Below are 22,686 nucleotides of genomic sequence, written 5' to 3'. Positions count from 1 at the left end.
ATTTGTTTATGGTCATCAGATGGTTTTAAGTAAAAATTAGAGTTTTCGAAGCTGTAATGTTGGAGTGTGCTTATCAGACTGAGTTCATAGATTCTTAAATTAGTTTTGTTATAAAAATGGAACTATAAAAAAAGAAAATTGGAATTATAAACATGGATTGCGAGTTAAAGGGCATAGAAAAAAGTTTATACGAGTTTCGATTCATATGAAATATATTCATTTTCAAAATTTTGCTTTGTTTTACTATTTTTCAGGTCGTTTCAACAACACGATGTACATCACGTGGGATTTATTCAATTTGAATATTTGTTTATCGTGCGGTTCGTTCCAGTGTCCGTATTGTCCGTATTACAACGCGGCGACTGCTGTGCGAGCTTCCTTGGCTCTTCTATCGACTACAATCGCCATTTTCATCACGCGGTTCATCTATCGAACCTGACACATTTAACTATTAACCTTTCGCCCCTCGCTCATCTGATGGGTTCGTTTTGTAAGGTTGTGTTTCGACGAGTTTAGTCACTCTTTTTCCATTAGAAAATATCAATTCTTAGTCGATCGTTTCATTCGTGATATAGAAATGAAAACGTTTTCGATGTTGGGTATGAATGGGGGCAACATTTAAACAAATACCCGGTACATAGTTAAACCTGCTTAATACGATCACCGTCTGGAGACCAATGAATCCCGATCACCGTCTTGAAACCAATGAATTTTTAATCTAGTTCATGAGAAAGTAGAATTAATCCGCAGAGAAACTATTGGACTGCCTACAATACACGCATGCAATACGTTAGGTAGTGTGCCCGGATGTTTGTGCGTTATAACAAGGAATATAGTTATGATATAGTAATTATGGTATTCGCCTTCAGTTCAACTTATTTCAATTCGTTATCTATAGGGTTGGTACTCAAAAAATACTGGATTCCACGTCAGTATTAAGCTGGTTTTACTGTACGTACCGCGGCGGAATTTCCATTTGGAAACAATTCAGCCGTTCATTTCGCTACACCATCGTTCCTTCGTTCCATTCTCGACGGGAACGAATGTGCTATGGATGTATCGGTGAAAAATAGACCAAATTCCACGTATGTTAAACGAGGTGGTGGTCCTCCGACTGAGCGTGTATATACCGTATATAGTGAGAATATTGCTGGATGATTTTATGCAAAAACCCAACACCGCGCGTAGTGATTGGCACCTCTCGTTGAAACTGATTTTTCGATTCGAAGTAAAAGTATTGTAAATATCCGTCGCCTTTTCCAGTTTATACATTATAACGATTATTATCATTATTATTATTATTATTATTATTAATATATTATATATATATATATACATACGATTGTATACATACAATTGTGTTTATACCATTTATGTTAACCTGTTATTAGAAACAAAAAATCAATGCTTAATAATTTATTGATCATGATCATTGCGTCCTCGATAATGAACTTAGATAATCGTTAAAAAGAAATCATTGCTCGATTGAAAATTTTGACACTTGCATTGTCGCTCAATGTAGAATGGGGCTGAATACCAAAGCCCTTTCAAGTGGAACCTTGTTACACAAGGTATACCCTGTATTCAATGTATAAATATTGGTAATTCCCATTGCGTCAAATGAACACAGAATTTTCCGTTTGTGGAATGTGTTCCTGCCTCGAGTTACAGGATTCAACTCCGCCTTGTCGAATTTGGCTGAGTTCGAATGGAATTATTTATGATTTTGAGAAACCCTGTAGGATCCAAAGCACTCTATAATATTAAGTCAACTGTTTGAATATGTCAGGGTTTGAATATTGCTTAATGGTTCACTCGACTTCAGTCACTTAGTCCAATTCAGTTGAAGTCAATTGGAACAAAGAGTTATGAGGAAAAAACAGTCAACTCTATTTTATTCACTTGTTTGCTTCGGTTAAATTATAATGGAATTACGAGTTAAAGAAATACAGTGGTTTCCATCTTACTTAGTTGAATCGCGACTGAAAAAAATGGTTCAGCGGATTTGACAAATTTCAGTTGAATTTAATGGGAATTCTATCATATATATTCAGGAAATAAAAAATGATATCTTATGGTCTGGTAACTAAGACTATGTGAAATGCAGCTGACTTCATGCAATTCGCCAATAATACAATCGAGACAAGCATGGATGAATCCACTACATTTCCAAACAAACATTCTAAAAACAGGGTTCCACTATTGCGAGTTATAAGCGTTTTTGAGCGAAGGCTCAAGTTTGATGTAAATAATAATTCATTTATTGAACGTGTTACGTATATTTATATATAATAACTACTATCTAGGGAATCGGTGGTCAGATTGAATCGACTGCTTTCTATTCTATATTTTATACCGCTTTTATATTCGCTAGAGTGTTACGTATATCCGCAGGTTTGGGGTAAGTGAACGGCCCAGTTTTATAGACCTAGTATTAACTCCTCCGGGTTGAAGTTAGGGCGGCCTGTAAAACCGGCCCGGTGGTTTTCGATTTAGAATTCGTCCAAACGTTCGATTATATTAATGACGATAATTTTTTTCTTATCGGTGATGAAGGAACGGTTTTTCGCGTTCGACTGACCCCGAAGGTTGACGCGTCCGATTATTGACTTCCGTGATAGCTCGTGTTTTCATTCCATTTACGCGAGTAACGATTAACATTCCGTGTAGATCGCTGTACTGTTGAAGCGGAAATCTTCAGGTTTCAGCTTTATGAGTGATCGATGTGATGAGACTTCAGATATACATTCCTTTTTGAAAAAAATCTCCGTGCTATTCATTTTACTTCTAGGAATAAATCTATTTGTTTTAAGCGTCTTATAAACGTCCTGTCTATATAGAAAACGTGTCTATTTTTAATGATTTATATATTTATTTCGATCGTAGTGTTTGATGTACAGTGTATTTCAGTTTTTTTTAGAGATAATGTAATAAGTTTGGTCCATTGAGAAGTGGTATATACAGGCCTGTGCCGAGGGGGGTTTGGGGGTAGCGAATGAACCCCCTAAAATTTTCAAAACCGGTGTAAAAAAATTTAAGTCATGATTTTTCGACATTTTTTCATTTTTTGATAATGAGAAGTAATCCATTCTCAAATGATTTTATTCAGGTACCCGGTCAATTCATATTTAAGTTTACCCTTTTTCGATAAGAATGTGCCCTTTTTACAGTGAAAAAGTGCCCTTTTTCTTGAATTAGAACTGCCCCTCAAAAAAGCTCGGCACGGGCCTGATATACAACGTATTATCATCTGCCGCCTGATGCCATGCCCTAGACTTAATCAAACATACTTCCACTTTCTATCGACTTCACCGAAAATTGAATGAACACGAGACATTTTATCACCGCTTTCAAAATCCGAATGTCTGAGGGGCTGGTTCCAGGCTACAGATTGAGTTCCGGCGTAAAGCGGCATTAACGATGAACTGGTTGATTGAAATATCGGTACGATAATGTATAGTCACACTCACGATTTTGAGAACAGTTTATGAGTTTAAAACCTATATATCAATTGAAAAGAGTCAATATGAAATCTATTAATCTAAGAATATTATAAACGAATGACGCAATGTTTCATATTCTCTCGAGATCACCGTTGGGAATGATGATTTTTATTTTATATGTAAAAAAATTGTATGTAGTCGGTTTTAAACTTATAATTAGTACAAGAACTTCGGTTGGCGTATCTGAAGAGGGACCACCTTAGTGCAAAAGAACAATGGAATTCAAATTTACTGTACACGTACTTCGTTCCACCAAGGACTGTGCGACTTGTTAGGGAATTTGAATTAGTTTAGAATCCACGATAAGATGAAATACACTCGCTTTTTTCTGTTAATAAACATTCCATCCACCAATGAAAGAGAATATTTTAGAATATCACGTTCTATTTAATAAATCTATATCTTGTAATTAAATACATTTTTTGTAATAATATTGTTCAATCATGCGCATATATATATATATAAGAATATGATTAAATTTGATACAAAATAATTTGATAATAGAAATAACGATGATGTAAACATGTAAATGATTTTAATATGGAAAATAAATTCATTTATATTGATTATTTCCAGAGTTTTTGTTCTCAGCGTTGCGTCGAGTTTCTCTTGATGATAAAGGGTCATCGATTGGCGATTTACCATTAGTGAAATGACCAAAATGCTGCCAAAAAGTTGGAAACAACGTATAACTATGGTGGCTGATTCGGGCCATACTAGAAAATTTTTTTCCGTACGGCTAGAGCAGGAAAAAATTAACAGATTGGCCTGTTTTTTGGTTTAAAACTTATGGTTTTCTCGCGCGAGAATTCAAAACTTTTGGTTTGAAAATTTTTCTGATAGGCTAGCAGCTGGATAAATACTTTTTACATTGCCCTATATTTTTTGTTTTCTCGCACTTTTTATTTTCTCCAAACTGTTTGAATTCACGCGTGAGAAACTAAAAAACAGGCCAATGTGAAATTTTTTTATCGTTGTTCAAGCCGTATAGAAAATTTTTTTAGTATGGCCCACTTCAGCCACCATACAAAACACTATAGTAGATTCTTGGAATTGTTTGAACCGGCCTTTCCAATGCGATTATGTGTCCGATTGTTTCTGTTTCTGTATTGACAGTTGCACGATTAGTCTTGACAGGGAAGTCTCATCACACTTCCCTGGTCTTGATAAGGCACTTGGCAACGGGGAGGAGCGCGTTGGTTTATTAATCTGAGCGCAGGGCGATCATACGCTGGAACTAGATGCCTGGATGGTCTGTTCGTCCAGTTGGTTCCAGACGAGGACGGATCTCACGATGAACGAATTTCGGTATTGCGCTGTATTCGATTTTGGGGGACGGCGAAAGATTTCCTTTAGTATGAAATCGATCGTTGGACAATGTTGTCTGTATTAAAGTCTTGGCCCGTAAAGCCCTCTTACCTGGTTTCGCGACTTTTCAAGGAATTGATTGGGACATAGCCGGAACCAATCCATTAACCACTTTGTACAGAAAAGTAACCGTTGTTTCTTCTGTCCGGCCTGTAGACTTGGTGGCTCTAGCGGTTTTTCGAGCATTTGGGTGACTAGTCAGTAACCTGTCTGTCTGTCTGTCTGTCTGTCTGTCTGTCTGCCTGCCTGCCTGCCTGCCTGCCTGCCTGCCTGCCTGCCTGCCTGCCTGCCTGCCTGCCTGCCTGCCTGCCTGCCTGCCTGCCTGCCTGCCTGCCTGCCTGCCTGCCTGCCTGCCTGCCTGCCTGCCTGCCTGCCTGCCTGCCTGCCTGCCTGCCTGCCTGCCTGCCTGCCTGCCTGCCTGCCTGCCTGCCTGCCTGCCTGCCTGCCTGCCTGCCTGCCTGCCTGCCTGCCTGCCTGCCTGCCTGTCTGTGTGGTCTGTCTGTCTGTTAAGGTATAAGCCCATCCGATTATAAAAGCTTCCACCAATGATTAGGTTACCAACTATTGGGTGACCCAGCCAGGTGTTGTTGAATGGTAGTCACCAGTGATGAATCTAGATGCGCAACTTTGGGTTTACTCTAAACGATCTTGGTCAGCGGTCAGGTAGGGATACCACACGATTCAACTACGGATCGGACCATGTGAAATGTATGCAGTCCTCTTACACCGCGTAGGACACTTCCGTAAATTGCGGCGCAGAATCCACGAGTATGAATCGAGGAATTGCTTTTTCACCGGCTCATGATGCTCAAGTATATTCAACCTCACTTAATTCATATCTCTATCTTGGGACCGTGATTTTTGGCGCGGTGGTGAATTATCAATAGACCTGAGGGATACAAAGGGTTGCATTCTGATTCACTGCAAAATCAATTCATGTCATGTAGGGCCGGTCGTACTGGTGCTATGACCTATTTCATCGAACCATTTCGTGGATAATATTGTTTGTCGGTAATTCACAACGCTATTACAATGCTTGCAAGTGATTTTATTTCGTCGTTTAACCGTTTAAAACAAATGTTGCCAATTTTTCGTCAAGCATTCTTAGAGACATTTTTAATGAATTTTCTTCCATCAAGCTTTCGGATTGATGATAGATTCCAGGGATCAAAAGGTTTTGTTGGCTTGGTTTTTCCCTCATTTACCGGCAACGTTGTGACGATCGCGAAAGGATCCATCCAAAGACCAGGGGCGGGTTTTATAGACTGGCATTACCTTTAACCCGGAGGCTAACTCATTTCATTATCAATTGAGTTAGCCCCCGGGTTTAAGGTAATACCAGTCCATAAAACCATAATAAGTAAAATGTCGCATATTGCGTAAAATGCAATCGCCTTCAAACTTTTCTTCGTTAATCGGGCTTAATGTCGGCCTGAGCGATCAGGTGATTTCCCAAACGGACAGACGATTTATGCAAACGTAATCGCTCAGTATTTTCAGCCGATGAGTCACCGATTTGTTGGAGATATTTAAAATCGAAATACACATGTAATTACAGACAAATATCGGCACTTCAATATCATTGATTCTGTTGCTTTTTTATCACTATCATATTATTACACGTCGTACATACAGGCTAAAGACAGTGTGTTGTCACAAGGAATATATCTCCAACTACCGTCGGAATTTATACCGACACAATCGCCATATGATAATATTGTATATTTCAATCGGTTTTTCTGCAAAGATAGCATTAACATAGACCCAGTTTCACAAAAAGATGAACTTTCTAACCGGTTTAGTCAAACATTATTAATGAAGAAATGGTTTATCCTTTTGAGTGAAACTGAAACAGCAACAGATAAGGCGCCGTGCATAGAGTACGTACGCCCATGTTAAAAATCCGTACAAAACGTACAGGGGGAGGGGACCGGTGAGCTCAAAGCATACACTCTTTTCTAAGGGGGAGGGTTAATGTTACTTTTAGGGCATTCGATTGGCTTACTCGGAACTACTCGGGTAAAATGAACGCTGTTGGTTGTCGCAAATAAACGAACGATATTGGGGTAAGACTCGCCCGAGAATAAGGCATACCACTCAACATTCACCGACTTTACATTTTCCACGTCGTAAATACGTTATACCGGTACTACTGTTGCCTCACTCGGCCGCCATTTTTTCCCAGTAACCCACTCGCCGAAGAAGTTACTAGGCCTTACCCGGGTGAGCTCGTTTATACTATGTGACAGAAAACGAACGCCTCAGAGGCTTTCCCGAATTCACTCGGAGCAATCCGAGTGGGATAATCGAACGCCCTAAGTAGGTACGAAACACACTGTGATTTTCACAAATTTGTTAGGATTTCCCGGGAATTCCCTACTTTCGTACTTTCATTTCGTCGTCGTCAGTGCTCGGATCGAATGCTGGTGAATTTTGCCTCATTTAAACCATGCATGGATCGTGAAAAATTCAATCTTACAGGGGGTCATTCATAAAGTATTTACGCAAGGGGGGGTTATAAAAACGTACAGAGGGCGTACATATGGAGGGGGGTTAAAAATTACCCGGAAATCAAGCAGGAAGACACAATAGTCACAGTACTTGATAGTGAAGGTCTGTTCTGGAGGCTCGCTCAAAACTTGGAGCATGATTACCCCAATATTGGCTTCCTGCCTGCAAGAGGGTTACCCGCCTGTAGCCAGTGCTGGTAACAAGCAGACACCTGAGAATCTGAGGCTGTTGTCGCTCTGCACTCGCAAATGAGGTTCATAAACAACCTAAGACTGGTCTCTGCATACGAAAGGGTTCATGGCCTTCGTTGCAAGTTTTGAAGCTCACGTGCCATTGGAGATGAGTTCTTAGACATTAGCCCGGTCATATCTTATCAGATTCTGTAGACTGGCTATTTTTGTAATGTGTTGTTCGCGAGTTTATTCGTTTTCAGAACGAGGGAGGCGCGAGATGTTTAACGAAGAACGAATGCACTTACCATAAAATCACTGGTTATCTGATTTTTTCTGTATGCCAGTTGAGCAGTTTGGGTCTCGAACATAACCATGAGCTCTGTTGAATGAAATGAGTTTCACCCGTAGTCCAGAAGTTAAATTTGTGAGTAAAATTCGGTTCTTAAACCACCTTCCATGCAAGCTAATATACAAGGTTGTTAGTTTAATTAAACTGCGATCACACGGAGACGATTCGGCCCGGATCATGACCAAATCAAATTTGGCCCAAACCACTCGCTCGATACTAAACAATGCTCAAACAAAGCGAAGTGACTGAGTCACTTCCGGAACCAGTGCGATTCACAGTCAATCATAAATGAGACTCATGCTAAAATTTGACTCTGGCCTGGTCCAACGTTTTTGGTCCGGCCATATTTGCACAGTTTTTTATCTTGAATTCCATTAGATCCTATATAGTTTCGGCCATTATCATTATTGCGATAAAACTATACTTCAGAATCAGCTTGAATTTAACTACTAATGCAATGGTCGTGGAAACTGCTGAGTTTTTTCGAAGCAGGACCACCAACCTTTTGATTGATTGCCCATGGATTTAGTAGAGTATTTTCGAATTTATCACTTTGCCAAGGAGAAACACTCGGATCTCCCGTGCGTGGAGGCAACGGCGTAGCCGAAAAATTGGAAGTAGACCTAAACAGATTATGTAGCTGAAAAGGAAAAAAATGTTCTCCACATTCGCAGAGTATTTGAACCTCTGATGTTGATGATGCCCATACACAGCGCCGCAGATACTTAGAATATGTTTTCGGGTATGATTGGGGGCATGTACGTAATAGTTTTCAGCTCACGAATGCCAAAAATCAAGAAAATACCGTACATATATGTAATAACCATCCTCGTCCTGTTACCGCCATTGATATTGATTGTAATAAAGATTTATTACTATAGATATATATCTACCTCTTACGCCCTCATTCTCAGCATAATTTTCAATGGTGGCGAGTCTTGCATTGGCATGGAGCCAACCACAATTTGGCGATCGGTCATTTACATCTCTGTAGATAAGTCCGTAACAGTGATTACCAACACGCGTACGACCTTCACAGACAGCTTCACAAACATCAAAAACTGGAAAAAAATTGTTCATACGAAATCATAGGTGCTTTGGTTTAGAGATCGTGCTTTTATGAGTTAACAAAGACCGAATCTTCGCCTTTTATCATGAATGAAATATTTCTTTCGAAATGTGTAAAACGTGCAATAGATCGTGAGTTTTAGTTTCAGAAATATGAAGAATGAATACCAGGTAGAAGTGTTAGTAGTTAATATCTACAGCGAAAGGAATCAGTTACATAGAAGATCCAGCGGTACAGCATTAGTGAGAACAAAATAGTGGAGAAATCCGTGACACAACAATGGACTCTAAAATGCAGGGTCTATGAGTTATATAAGCAGGGTCTATGAGCAGGGTCTATAAATACCATACATAGATTGTCCCTCCTTTTATCTAATGATGTCCACCTTATACAGTCAACCTCGTTTGATACGGCGTCGTCGGTTAATTTGTATAACTACCTAATTCGTATGAAAATAAAAGGTCCAGACTTTTCCCTTATTTATTCCATATAATTTCCATCGGATGATTCGTAAATCGTAGCAGTATTTCGCGGTCCCTTTTCTTGAAAGCAATTGAAAATGCGACGCGTAATTTGTATCCCATTGTTCCGGCCGGCGGTGATAGGAAAGTTTATCAATTACTCGTCAGCCACTGAGCGTGCCGCGCCACGCGACGCATTTCCCCGCCAAAGTCTAAACAACGAATAGCAGGTTTTAATTCGTAGTTTATACGAATAGATAAATCGTTAATTCTACGAATTATACATAATTCATAGAAAATACGAAATAAGAATAATCCGTATAATGTCTAATTCGTAGAAGAAATCACGGTTCCAAGAGATAGAATTAAGTGAGCTTGACTGCATAATCACTTACATCACTTATATGACCGTGTATTATACAGGTTTAAGTTCCCCAAGTATGGTCTACTTCAAATTTGTTTCTTTTGAATCTGATTCTATGTATAACCCATCTTCACCCGTCAAGGGATTCCAACCCACTACGCTAAAGCTGTTCGCCGAACCCCTTGACCTCACGAGTCGTTGGAGTCATTACTAGACGACCAGAATCCGGTCGGGCCAATCATAGCGCTTGTTACAAACGACATTAGGCATCTATGGAATTTCCCGGTAAATAGACCAATCAGCGAACACGTAGCGAACGCGGAAGTATTGTCGCGCGTTGATATATGACGTCACGCGCAAAAGCGCCAGTAATGACATCGCGCGTCTTGAGGCCAGGGGGCTGGTGAAAGCGAGTTCGGGAGTGATACCGGACCCCTGGCAAGCGAGGATGTGTATAACCCAACTTTGTATCACATCTTATTACTTAATTACTGGGGTTGTCTTAATATCGTTGGTAATTCATGATTACAAGCTCAAAGAAACTTTCGGGGCTCTATTTTTCCATTTGTATTGTGGGTAAGTTGGTATCGTTTCGAAGGAAACAGTGACTAGATCGAATTCCTATTTTCCAATTTAATGAGACACAAACCACGAGCCGCTTGTACAATGTACTTACCGCCAACAACAAGAGCTAAAAGTATGAACAAACCAGTCTTCATGTTCTTCGTAAAAACTAAAATGGAGAGCAAAGAAATCACTAACACCGAAATATATTAGCACAATCTACCCATAAGAAAACCAATCACTTAGTGTCCACCTCTTTTGATTAGATTGTTCAGTATTTCAGTAATCACACCTCAGTCCAAGGATCTGAAAATAACGAATGCCTTTATGAAAGCGCCCTATGACTGTATTAATATTTGGATTCCTGTAGACACAGTTGTCAACATCGCCGTTATGAGAACCAAAGTATATTTGCTCAGTTCATCTTGAAATACCAGAAAAGTGAAAACCGACTACATGCACAGCCAGCTGGTTTTCGCTGTTATTCACGTCTACAGAGCAGCTGATTAAACATTTGTAGGGCTGACTCGGACCTGCGGGCAATGGAATAGTGGCAATGCTACAATGGCAAGCGAGGATTCAGCGATGAACCATCTGGATCGCTAGTGGTACGGGGTTACTGCGCTTCAATTTTCTTCTACATTTTGATTGAGTTTGAATCTATTTTTCTCATTAGTTAATACATTTTCAGCGAAATCTGCACCATACGTCGAGTGAGACGGTGTAATTGTCATATCGCGGAATCACGGAATCGGGAATTTTCCAAAAATGTGGAAATTTCCTCATTTTCACTATGAATAGTTACCGGGTTATTCCACGGGAATACCCCTTTTTCGGACAAGGCACCGCGCGCATGTTTCTATTACTGGTAACCGGTAGGCCTGTGACAATTTATCACAATCGTCACTCAACAAATTAACGGTACTTCCCAACGAGAAAATGGAAACCTGGGTATGTGTTCAACTATCAAGAGAAATATCCCAAATGATCGCACGGAAATGAATAGACATTATGCATTCTGGCTTTAGATTTTTTCTATGCGAGACGTGCATCTAAATTGTGATTTATGCGAGTGTGATGTATCCAGAAAAGTTGATACAAGTTGAATGATACATAACTTACAAAATAGTTTCCTTTTTGAACTCCTTTATTTGTGAAGAGAAAAAACCCGGTGACGGTACTATTTGTAGTGAAAGTGAAGAAATTCCGTGTTTTTGGAAAATTCCGCGAATCCGTGATTCCGCGATATGACAACACCGCGAGTGAAAATGCCAATCTTATATCTATTCGATGACATGTTTGATAATTTTCGGATTTGGCAGCTTAAAAATCAATTTCTAATTTCATTGAAAATGACCTTACATTCACTATATGAGCAATTAATTATAAGCGGGGCAACTTCTATCGGCTCTGTCTAAATGAAAGTTTGAAAATTGATATGCAGGTTAAACATAAGACCCGAACACAAATTCAAATAAACTACTTATTAAATCATCACCAAGTTCAATCACTAAGGTTATAATTGTTATATTGCCCAAAATTAGTGTGTATCGGATAAGTACTTATGGCAGAAACGGTTTCTTGAAGGTGCTTGTCACGGAAATGTTTAATTGGTTATTAAAAACTTTTTTGTTGCTGCTTCCAAATGTAGATTAAACAGCAATCATCAAACATTTTCTTCATATGTGATAACCAAGGACTCTTTATTTATCCGTCAAAAACAAATTTAAAGACATCTTATATGAATTGCAATCGCTCGTGATCGATAGTAAGTTGCAATGTTTTGCAGGCTACTTACATCAAGTCAGGACGATTCAATCCGACTTTCCACATTGCGCAACCTAATAATCACCAGATCTTTAATCGACTGCACGTTACCATGATTTGTAGATTCCCAGAAACATCCTTTTTATTAAGTTATGAACGATGTCACGAAGGCTAATATCCTTGGCATTTGTAAAGGCATTCGCAGCAGTGCTAGATTTCCGCCGGTGTTGTCAGTGATTTCAAGTTTGATATACGTACGTAGGATGGACAGTACATACAATCAAAGACTTTTCCCCAGGCGTGAAGCTAGAAGCGTCTCTAATCCCATCGAGATTTGATTCGAGATCTCTCAACGCTCAATCGAGAGCATTCAACTCCGTGCATCGATAGCCGCTTACGACCGAAAAACACGAGGATAATGAGAAACGACAACCTAGACAACCACCAGCGTTTCTACAAACCAACACATTTCAACCGACAAGATGGAGTTAGAAGATTTGACTTTAAAAAGAGCTATGGGCTTGGGCCCCACGATATTTCGGTTTCTTCTTCGGGTCTCATAGCATAAGGATCGGACTAACAGATGGCAGAGAAGAGGGCAAAAGGGGTTTTCAAGTTAGTTCTCGATTAAATGGAGTCGGTGGGTCAGTTTGGTCTATATTACAGTTGTTAAGGCCAAAGAATAAAATATGGCGGACGGTTCAGATCGTCACTGAGCAGGCAGATTTAGGAAGCTCTTTATATTATGAAGAAGGTCATTTTTCAAGGATATTTTCCATCGAATGAAAGATGAACAGTTGTTCTATCACCAGGTTGAGTATAGCAACAACATAGCCGTAGATATCAGGGCTTCAATTTTAACAATAGGAAACTGACGAGGCAATGATAAATATGATTTATTTTCTCCACAATAATTTGTATAGTTAACAAAATATAAAAGATAGTTGATTTACAATACGGCGATAAAAATTGGGTCGATTCTCAAAATTACTGATATTGGTTGGTCGCACCCGATCGGAAAATCGATCGGAAGAAAGATATAGCCGTAAAGCTTTCAACCTATAGCGCCCACACGGAAGAAAGAACGTCTATTCTAGAGATATCCCGGCCCTCAAAAAAGTGTACATCGATGAAGACCTCACCAAGTGTAGATATCAAATGCTGAAAAGTCGCCTCAAATTGAAAAAAGCAAAATCCTGCAAAGTGCGTGGTCATTTGATGGAAAACTCAATGTTAAGAAATGCGATGACAGCCCCCTCCCTATGTATCATTAACAGAGACGATGTGAATTCCTATTTAACATCAACCAGGCTATGATTAATTCACTGATCTGATAACTGATCACATCACTTTGCATCCTAATTGAATTATTTTGTCCTGCGCTTCGTTGACTGGTTTAGTGATGTTTGTGTTTGATGCGACATTGTAATAACGGACAGATATACTTGTTTGAATATTTCTCAGCATTTGTGTGAAGAAAACTATCAAAATAAACGATATCGTATATGAATAAAATAATATTGGCTGTACATTGCAATTTTATACCTACAGACACTTTCCGTGATGGGTTTCGGCATATTTATACTCGAAAAGTGAATGGAAATAACGGCCAAAGTGAAGAATACCAACTTATAGTGCAACGGTGTAGGAACATATTCCATACATTGATAGCGCGATTCGGTTCTTTATTTTGACGTGAATCAATGACCCACCGACTGTAAACAGGCTGGGTGACTGGATGACTGGTCCACTTGTCGACTGGATGACCGAATGACTGGATGACTGGGTGACTGTACGACTGTCCCACTGGTCGACTGGGTAACTGGTCGCCTGGATGTCTGGTCGACATTACCACCCCATCTCCACCATCACCTTGTTCAGCATCACCATCAGCATCATCTTAATCACCTCCTGTAGTAGGCTTATGTCCTATAGACATTGACTATCTTTATGAATTTAAGTTCTTTTAACAGAAATAGCGTAACAGGACATCAGATATTCTAAAACTTGGTACAAGTTATGAATCCACTATTGCAAAACATGAGGAACGGGCTTTTGATTGAATCCAGTTATTTTCGGAAGTTGTGGAGACATTTCTCGATCTGATGGATTGTCTTGAACCAATCTGACTAGGTATTTTTGTTTTCAATCACTGCTAGTCCTTCGATTTTCTTCCGATCTTCACTCTTTCTACTGCTATGAATCAAACCCAACGGAGCTAGCCCAGCCGACAGGTTTCTTATTTATACACGTACGTATCTACCCTCGTCAAATCTTCAGCTAAAAAACTGGTCTTGTCAAAATCAAGATGGCTAACAGGCGGCCATTTTTTGCCAAACTCTGTTTACCCATCTTTTTAGATGCATTGGTCATATTTTGGATCAGAATGTACAGAAGAACGCTTCCCGAATCACCAGCACTGTAATAATCTTACACCAGGAGATGTACAAAACAAAAACCCTGGCCGCAAACCCTTAATCACACTGTCCAAGATTTCCTTGGGTGGAAAGATTGCATCTCAGCGGTCATCAGTCTTTATTTCAATAGCCAATGAAATGCGTGGTATGGGTAAGTTGATATATATATATACATGTATAACGTGTATAATTCAGTAGAATCAACTCACTTTTGTTAAGTCTGTATCAAATCCAGACATATACTAAGTGCAGAAGAAAATCGTCTGCAACTGAAATATTCCAGTCCTCGTCGTCTATATCGAGTTAACTAGTTCAAAAATATCGCGTCAAAACGTGGCCAGGAACGTTGTTAAAGCGGCCTAGTAATATGACACAATCAGAGAACTGTCGCCTTAAAAATCTAGACACTCTATGGATGACTAGTGACTCTCGAAAAGAATTCAAACATAGAAACGATTTACCATTAAAGAAACACTATTCCGATTTGTGACGATAAATAGAGAATCCCACACTGATATGACGAAATCCGCATGTTTCCTTTAAAGACATATTTCAGAATCCATTTTGATTTTCGAAAATTCTGAAAACTGTGTCAACCTTAATAATGCTTTCTCCCCTCATAACCAACTTATTTCTAAATATCTCTGCAATTTGGTTAAACTTTTATGTATCCTGTGATCCTTTGTTTCACGCCTAACTTTCTTTATACTCATTCAACGTCACTCGTTTTGCTATGCCTTAATTTGCAATTAATCTATGTTGTAATTCCCCTGGTTTACTTCAATCTTAATAACTTAAATTGTCCCTTATTTCTTGGTAGCATATATAAATATTTCAACATTTTGTTAACTCAGTATTCCTGAAGATGAATATTAGCAAAAATTCGTAAGGACTTAGTATTTATGAATTGTTGCTATTAGGTTATAGTCGAAACTTTGAATCAATAAACTAGTAGCTGTAAGGACACTTTTCGGACATCATCTTTCGTCATATCAGTGTTGGATTCTCCACTTAGAGAACGAATCTGCTAGGAAAACAATTTAACTCACTGAATTACCAGTTTGACTCGACCACGTGGCCAATCAATAATTCAGCCAATGAGTGGTCAAAAGAGATGGTCAAAATCGAAATAACTATAGACAAATATATCCCTGACACATTTTGAATATCATTGATTCTTTTTTGCTTTGATTCTTATATCTTGATCATTATAAATCTTTTAAACGTCGTACATACAGAGTAAAGACAGTGGGCTATGACACCGAATATAGCTCCAACTCCCGTCGTTATTTATACCGACACAATCAGCATCACTGCCAAACAATGGTGATCTGTGTTCCAATCGTTTTTTCTGCAAATATAGCATCAACATCTGGGCTCAGTTCAGTTTCATGAAAAATAATTGATAATCCTCTTTATATCATAATAATAATTAGTGAAGTAATCTTACCCGATAAAGATTTTATTGACAGGCCAGTTTTTGCAAATAGTGTTCGCAAGTTCATTTGTTTTCAAGAACCAGGGAGGTGTGAGATGTCCATTAAAGCACTTACCATAAAATCAGTGGTTATTTGATATTCTTTGTATGCCAGTTGAGCAGTATCGACCCCACGCCGAATTAATATATCTGTTGAATAGAATTGATTTCCGTCCAGCAGTTCTTCGTTTGAATTAACCAGTTATACAAGGTTGTGGGTGTAACAGATATTAGTCTACCCAGGTACTATTTTCTATGTGGTTTGATATCGATATGGAAGGAATCTGCAATACACAGACTCTAAATCCAGTTCCACTTAAGCTTTGCGTCATCATTTTGGGATATTTCTCTTGATCGTTTGAACAGATACCTTAGTTTGGTCATAATAAGACCAGGGAAACAGTGCAGTCTTAATACACCATCGTTTTTTCATCCATTTTTACAATTCAGCTTTAATTTAAAAATAATTAACGGCTTATGAATGGTAACATACGCAGAACTCGTAGGTGTGGTCTCACCCGACGCACTAAACAGGGTACAGGCATTATACACAAGTCTCTGTGGGGTCACCAGTCAATGTCGATAGGCCTACGTAGGTTCTCCATTTTTTTTCGTTGGGAAGTATCGTTAATTTGTTGAGTGACGATAGTAATAATTATCGCATAGGCCTACCGGTTACCGGTGATGAAAACATATTTCACTGACTCAGTGTGTTACAGTTTACGCCTGCAAATTAATACACCCGATACGAGTGGGCAAACGCAGCGATCGAACCGTTATAAGGATTAACACATCACGTTAAATCCAAAATGCATCCTATCAACGGAATTGGTCAAATGCGGGTAGACGAGCGAATTCGGCGGGGTGAATAAACGCCCGTAAATATCAAACATGTTTGAGTCAACCGACGATATCGCCGTCGCCGTGAACGGGTTACACGGCCATTATATTGGGTTTTTTTCTGCAGATTTCAACAATGATTACCAACGCGTGTATCACCAAATGTACAGTAAGCAAAAACTGGAAGAAAGTTGTCAATAAAATTTCAATAAATTTTTGTAGAAAAATGTATGGCTGGATATTATATGCACAAAATGTTTCTTTTCAAATGTATAACATGTACAATGGTTAACTGAGGCCTATCTAACCGTAATCGAACCCTCTATTTCATAATTTCAATGTAAGGTAAGTATTTCTAAAGATGACTGCACATCGTGGACTTAACGGAAACAATAATTCGACTCTTCGCTTGACGTATCGTTTAACATGACGGCATGTTATCATCATTTCAAAAGAACTTCATAGATTAGTGAAATAGATCGATGATTTCCCTTTTTCTAAATGATACGTAGGAGCGGAGCGGGATAAACAACTTGTAAAATATATATTCTATTCAGACGAACTTGGGTCATTTGGAGGATGGCATTGAGCGAGGTGGGGATAAAAAGAGGGTATGGGTAGTTCAATAAAATGCAAAGCTTCCGCTTGATGGCTGTCACCTTTTAAGAGCTACAACCACAAGCAACCATCGGTCTAAATGTGACTGATCGAGCAAATTACGCGTAATACCAAAGAGCTTGAAATTGCATCTTAATGCGTTGTGTGTGTACTTACCACCAGCAACAAGAGCTAAAAGTATGAACAAACCAGTCTTCATATTCTTCATGAAAACAAAATGAAGAGCGAAAATAATCGATACTGAAAAGTATTAGCACAATCTACCCATAAGAAAACAACTCACTGAGTGTCCGCTTATTCTGATTAGATTATTCAGTGTTTAAGTAACCACACCTCAGTCCAAGGATCGAGAAATAATGAATTCCTTTGTGAAAGCACCCTATGATAGTCCGAGTTCATATTTGAACGCCTGTACACACAGTTGTTCATATCGCCGTCATGAGAACCAAAAAATATATTTGCTCAGGTTCACTTTCGAAATGTCTGAAGAGGACAATCGAAACATCAGCTGCTTGTCACCGTCACAAACGCGTACGAAGCAGCTGGTGAAATATATGGCGACTGACTCGGGGGCCACGTGCGTAGGCCTAAATACCAAGAAGACTAACTATAGGGTGTACTCCCGATTGATAAAACACTATATCCGCCTTGAGACGATAATGTAGGGAGAATCCCACAATGATAATGAAAAAAAAAAACATTCCGAAAACGTAACTGAAACTAGTAGTTTATTCAACGTTTCGACTATTTCCCAATATAATAGTCATCTTCAGGAATACTGAGTTACAACATAATTATGAAATATATTTAAAATCCAGAGACAAATAGACTGGTTTAAATAATCAGAGATGATACTAACTAAAGGAAAATTAGCATAGAAACAGTTATACGCTAAAACAGATTAAAGAGAAGCAAGCGTGAAGATAAATTGTAAATTAGAATCAGTAGTAAAGAGACAAACTAGGGGGTTCATATTAAATCAAAACGATAGTGAAGACAAGTTGAGAGACTTTGATTTTAATTGACGAGCGACGTATAACAAGAGGAACAAAGGATCAAAGGGGAAATCACGAGTTGAGTTTAACCAGTTAACAAAGGAATTTAGATATGTTTATTATGGGGAGAATAACCATTGTTAAGATTTACGGTCCAACGTTATTGGAATTTTCGATTATTAATGCCAAAATGTGTCTTTTAGTTTTATCGTCGCAAGGGTGAATTTGGCATTGACGAAATCTTTGCAAACTTCGTACATTCCACAATTGATCATCTCTATGTATCTCTATTTGCATTAAGTAGATTCTTTCCGTAATTTTTTTGCGTTGAGTTTTGACAAGGTCGTCTCATTACTTCGAAGTTTCATTAACCCGAAGTCCCAATACTCCGAAGTCCTAATACTCTGAATTCGATCCCATTACCCCGGAGTCCCAATGCTACGGGTATGTTATTTGTGAGAGTCAATAAAGTAGTAATAAACTCAGATTTTATCAGGAAAGCTAGGCCTGATATAGGAAACAGTAATAATAAATGTTCCATTAGGCGCTGAAATTACCTCTCTGAAAATGTTTATTGATTTTTACAATAACATAATGCCGGGGTATATAAACGCAATTTTGGAGTAATGGTACCCCGGAGAAATGGGACTTCAGAGTAATGGTTATGTCCCGTTTTGACATGTCATCATATCGTATCGTGTCGTACCGTACCGGTAAAGAAGTACGTAAGTCCTACGTAACGTCTCAAATAACTCCTACGTAACGACGCAACGATTTGTCTAATAAAAGTTTCTATAAAATAATTTTTGTTGTTGCTGTTGAAAATACTAGCGCTCTCTGTGCTTTTAAGTTTCCTGATTGTTCTGTGGTGTGGATGGCAAAGTTATGGCTGTAGATTCAGTCTCCTCGGTTGAGGAACCGCTCGTTATTCACTTGCGTTGCACCAGATGTGAAGTACCAACTGCGCACCCCTTGACGGAGAAACCCATCCTCATTGGAGCTGCACCGTCGATGTCATACAACTACACTTCGGATACCCCAGGGCCATACTCTCATCTGGAAAATTTGCGTTTCGAAATGTGCTTTCTTCCTATCTAGTCAACACGCGGGATCATCAACTTAGAGGACTTCTACATCAACATCAACCCGAGAAAAACAAATTAAACCACAATAATCTATCAGACTATTTACACGTAGAAAATTACCAAAAAAATATAAAAATGGACAAAATGATCTTGTAATATAGCTATTTCCAGAATCTCATTGTATCAAATTAGGCAGCCAGGAAAATTCATCCCAATCAGTCGCTTGCCGGTTCAGACTGAATGGAAGATTGTTTGGATGAACCGGAACCGAATTTCCAATTATGTACTTCGATTTTAAAATATTCTGTTAACTCGACCGCCGATCACACATCTATATCTGTACTTCGATTTCCGATTTCAAAATCAAACCCCCTGTTTCACTCCCGGCAGGTGTGGTGGGTCTGTAAGGGACACCCAATCGAAAAATCAAACAAAATTTACCAGCCAAATAGATAAATAATGGGGACAATCCCTATTTTAAGATCGAAAAATGTCAATCCATTCATCATCTGACGTAACGTCTGGTTGATACCTGACAACATTTCTCAATATACTGTTTATTTCGGGCTTTTCGGTACCAATTCTCAGTTCGTTAGTGCTACCTTCCTCATCTCTCAGCCTTTTGTTGATGATATGACATGCCTCTCTTTTTCGTTGTTGCCGTCTTTGTTCTTGTATCGGAGTTATTCCTGTGCTCTTAAATTCACAATCCCTATTGCGTTTACCTTTAATTTCTTTATTTCTTTATTGCATTTCTCTTTTTTTCTTTTCTCTTTTGAGGAACCTGTTTTATACAAACTATTCCTTAGTTTCTACAGGCCCCTCCAGGTCTAATTTACTCTATTTTGTATTATGCTTTGTACACTATACTGTAAATTATATTTGAAAAATAAAGTGTTCAAATCAAATACCTAACCGTGTTATACATGCCGGGGTTTGTGGATTTTTCTTTCAAGTCGTAATACCTTTATTATGTCTTGTATGACATTCAATTCAGAGTTTTCACGATCGATACTGTTAGTAATTTCAGGTTCCTTCGCATTGTGCATTGTATGATGTGTTTTTCGCTTGTCTATTTCTCCTAAATCTCGTTTGAATTTTTCTAATTGCTCGACCCAATTTCTATTCGTGTTTTTGATTAAGTCTATCTTCCAGTGATTTTAATCTATGTTTTAACTCCGATATTTCATGGGTTGCATTCTGCTTGAACTCCCTTAACTAAACTAATGCTGTGTCCTTCAATTGTGCCTAATTTCAAGGTGGTAGGTTCTCATTGTTCTCTTTCTACGGCATCCCAGCTACCCTCCCAATAATTGTATACGTCATTGAAAACGTAAGTCATTTGGAAACATTTTTACTGATGTCAAAATAAAACCTTAGTTGAGGAAAATATCTCTGCGTTAGATCGAAACGACACCTGAGTCTCAACGATCTTATGGATTGATAGTATGACTGATTTAATCCAACAACAATAATAGAACAAAATCTTTTTCATATGGTTTGAAAGGAACGAACCCACTGGTCAGTAACTTATCTGCGGTTTATTAACGATCGGCTCTATTAAACCACAAGACTTGATCGTATCGACTCCGTTTTAACACATTTCATTTAAATACCTGGTTACGGTACCTTCGTTTCGATTTCATTGCATTTTGTCACCAGGCAGCTTACCCAACTCATTAAAATATGATTTCTTCTGCGCAGGGGGAGGTATCTAGAAATTTTAGAATCCTCTTCGTTTTCTTGAAATCTCGGAAACTGAATGATCGCGTACTATATGTTCTTTGAAGTGAATTTATGTTAAGAGCGAATGTAGAATAGAAAATAATAAACCGTGCATGTATCAATGAATTTAGGTTTTAACAAGAAAATTAATTTTAATAAATCATTTGAAATCGCGAAAAAATGTAGATAAAAATGGGGATAAGCTTATGTGGGATTGCAGAATTTTAAATCGAAGTTGTAAGAAATTTGGGGAATTATGAGATTTGGCGATCGGGTAGGCGATAAAGATCTTCAACTGTAAATAGTGGTTTAAATTTTTTTATTGAAAATTGTCAATAATGATAACTTGCGACCGACTTCATTCACTTTTGCCTCTAAAAGCTGGTCTGCAACTTCAATTGCCTAAGGCTAAAAAAAATTGATACCTTGTTTCTCCGCTCTGCTGAGCTTAAATGTTGACCCGGCCGCCCGCCTATCTACCCTATACATTACTTTTTTTTAAATCGTGATCAATTTTACCATGACAGACCCGGCCGCTATAGAAATGAACTGTTTATAAATTTTATCATATTTTACAAAAATGACCCGGCCGCTGCGGAGAAACAAGGTATCATTTTTGTTTAGCCTAAATGGTTGGAGAAAGAGCTCTCCTGATGTCTGCTTCATCATGACTTTGGAGCATATCGTGCGGCCTAGGCCAGTCGGTTTGGCTGCCACTCGATATCCCCTGAGTGTGGGTTGAAGAAGACATTATCATTTGAAATAACTTGTTTATGTAATACGGTTTGAATTACGCATTTGTTTTGTATGTTGTATTTTCTTATTTCTAAATTTGTAACTTCTGTTCTGTATATTGTATTTTCTTATCAACTTTATTGAATTTTGGAATTTTATATGTAATGTTTAACATAAGGATCAATAAAGAATTGAATTGAATTGTCACCAGATACACATGCAATCAGAGGACGCGGAGCTGTATACGACAGCTATGCTATTACAAATTGCTTATCGGGATCGTTCTCATGTAACCTGCAAAATTACCCCCTAATATCGATGTCAATGTGTTTACACATTTTTATATTGACCGCTTCAAGCCGCCGATAAAATTCACGCCGGCCATACACAGATCGTAGGTAGCTTCGTCATTCCACCAGCACCCCCATGTTAGGGTCTTACTTTTATATCAGACTTCCACATCGTTTATACATCCGCAATTTTTACTGAATATTCCAATTTACTTATCATTTCTATTTATGCCTGCTGCTTCTGATATAATCATGCATCCATCACTCCTACAATACGCCTTCTCATGATATTCAATGCAATATAATATTTCGACGTTGAAATAAGCCTCATTATATAATCACAGGAGGACATTCTACATCTTTGTCAATAATATT

The 22,686-nt window shown here is 38.5% G+C and overlaps 2 protein-coding genes across 5 annotated transcripts in view; one reads left to right on the top strand and one right to left on the bottom strand.

Annotated features, from left to right (window-relative positions):
* The window catches only part of LOC141902901 (CD109 antigen-like), a 31,952-nt gene extending 27,914 nt beyond the window's left edge, over positions 1–4,038 (top strand). For all 4 annotated transcript variants that reach the window (XM_074790835.1, XM_074790837.1, XM_074790836.1 and 1 more), the window contains exon 35: positions 255–4,038. In XM_074790835.1, coding sequence (XP_074646936.1) covers positions 255–439 — 185 coding nt within the window. In that variant the 3' untranslated portion in view covers positions 440–4,038. The remainder of the gene's footprint in view (positions 1–254) is intronic.
* Positions 4,039–8,536: 4,498 nt separating this feature from the next.
* Positions 8,537–16,631, bottom strand: LOC141902173 (uncharacterized). Its single transcript, XM_074789812.1, has 6 exons — positions 16,517–16,631; positions 16,100–16,173; positions 15,783–15,897; positions 10,475–10,531; positions 8,798–8,965; positions 8,537–8,544 (listed from the first exon to the last, which is right to left on the bottom strand). Exons 1-6 carry the CDS (start codon positions 16,566–16,568, stop codon positions 8,537–8,539), a joined length of 474 nt encoding a protein of 157 aa, XP_074645913.1. The 5' UTR covers positions 16,569–16,631.
* Between the last annotated feature and the right edge of the window lie 6,055 nt (positions 16,632–22,686).

The sequence above is a fragment of the Tubulanus polymorphus genome, chromosome 3 (assembly GCF_964204645.1).
Source record: "Tubulanus polymorphus chromosome 3, tnTubPoly1.2, whole genome shotgun sequence".
NCBI classification, from domain to species: domain Eukaryota; kingdom Metazoa; phylum Nemertea; class Palaeonemertea; order Tubulaniformes; family Tubulanidae; genus Tubulanus; species Tubulanus polymorphus.
This window is presented reverse-complemented; position numbering and strand designations above follow the sequence as displayed.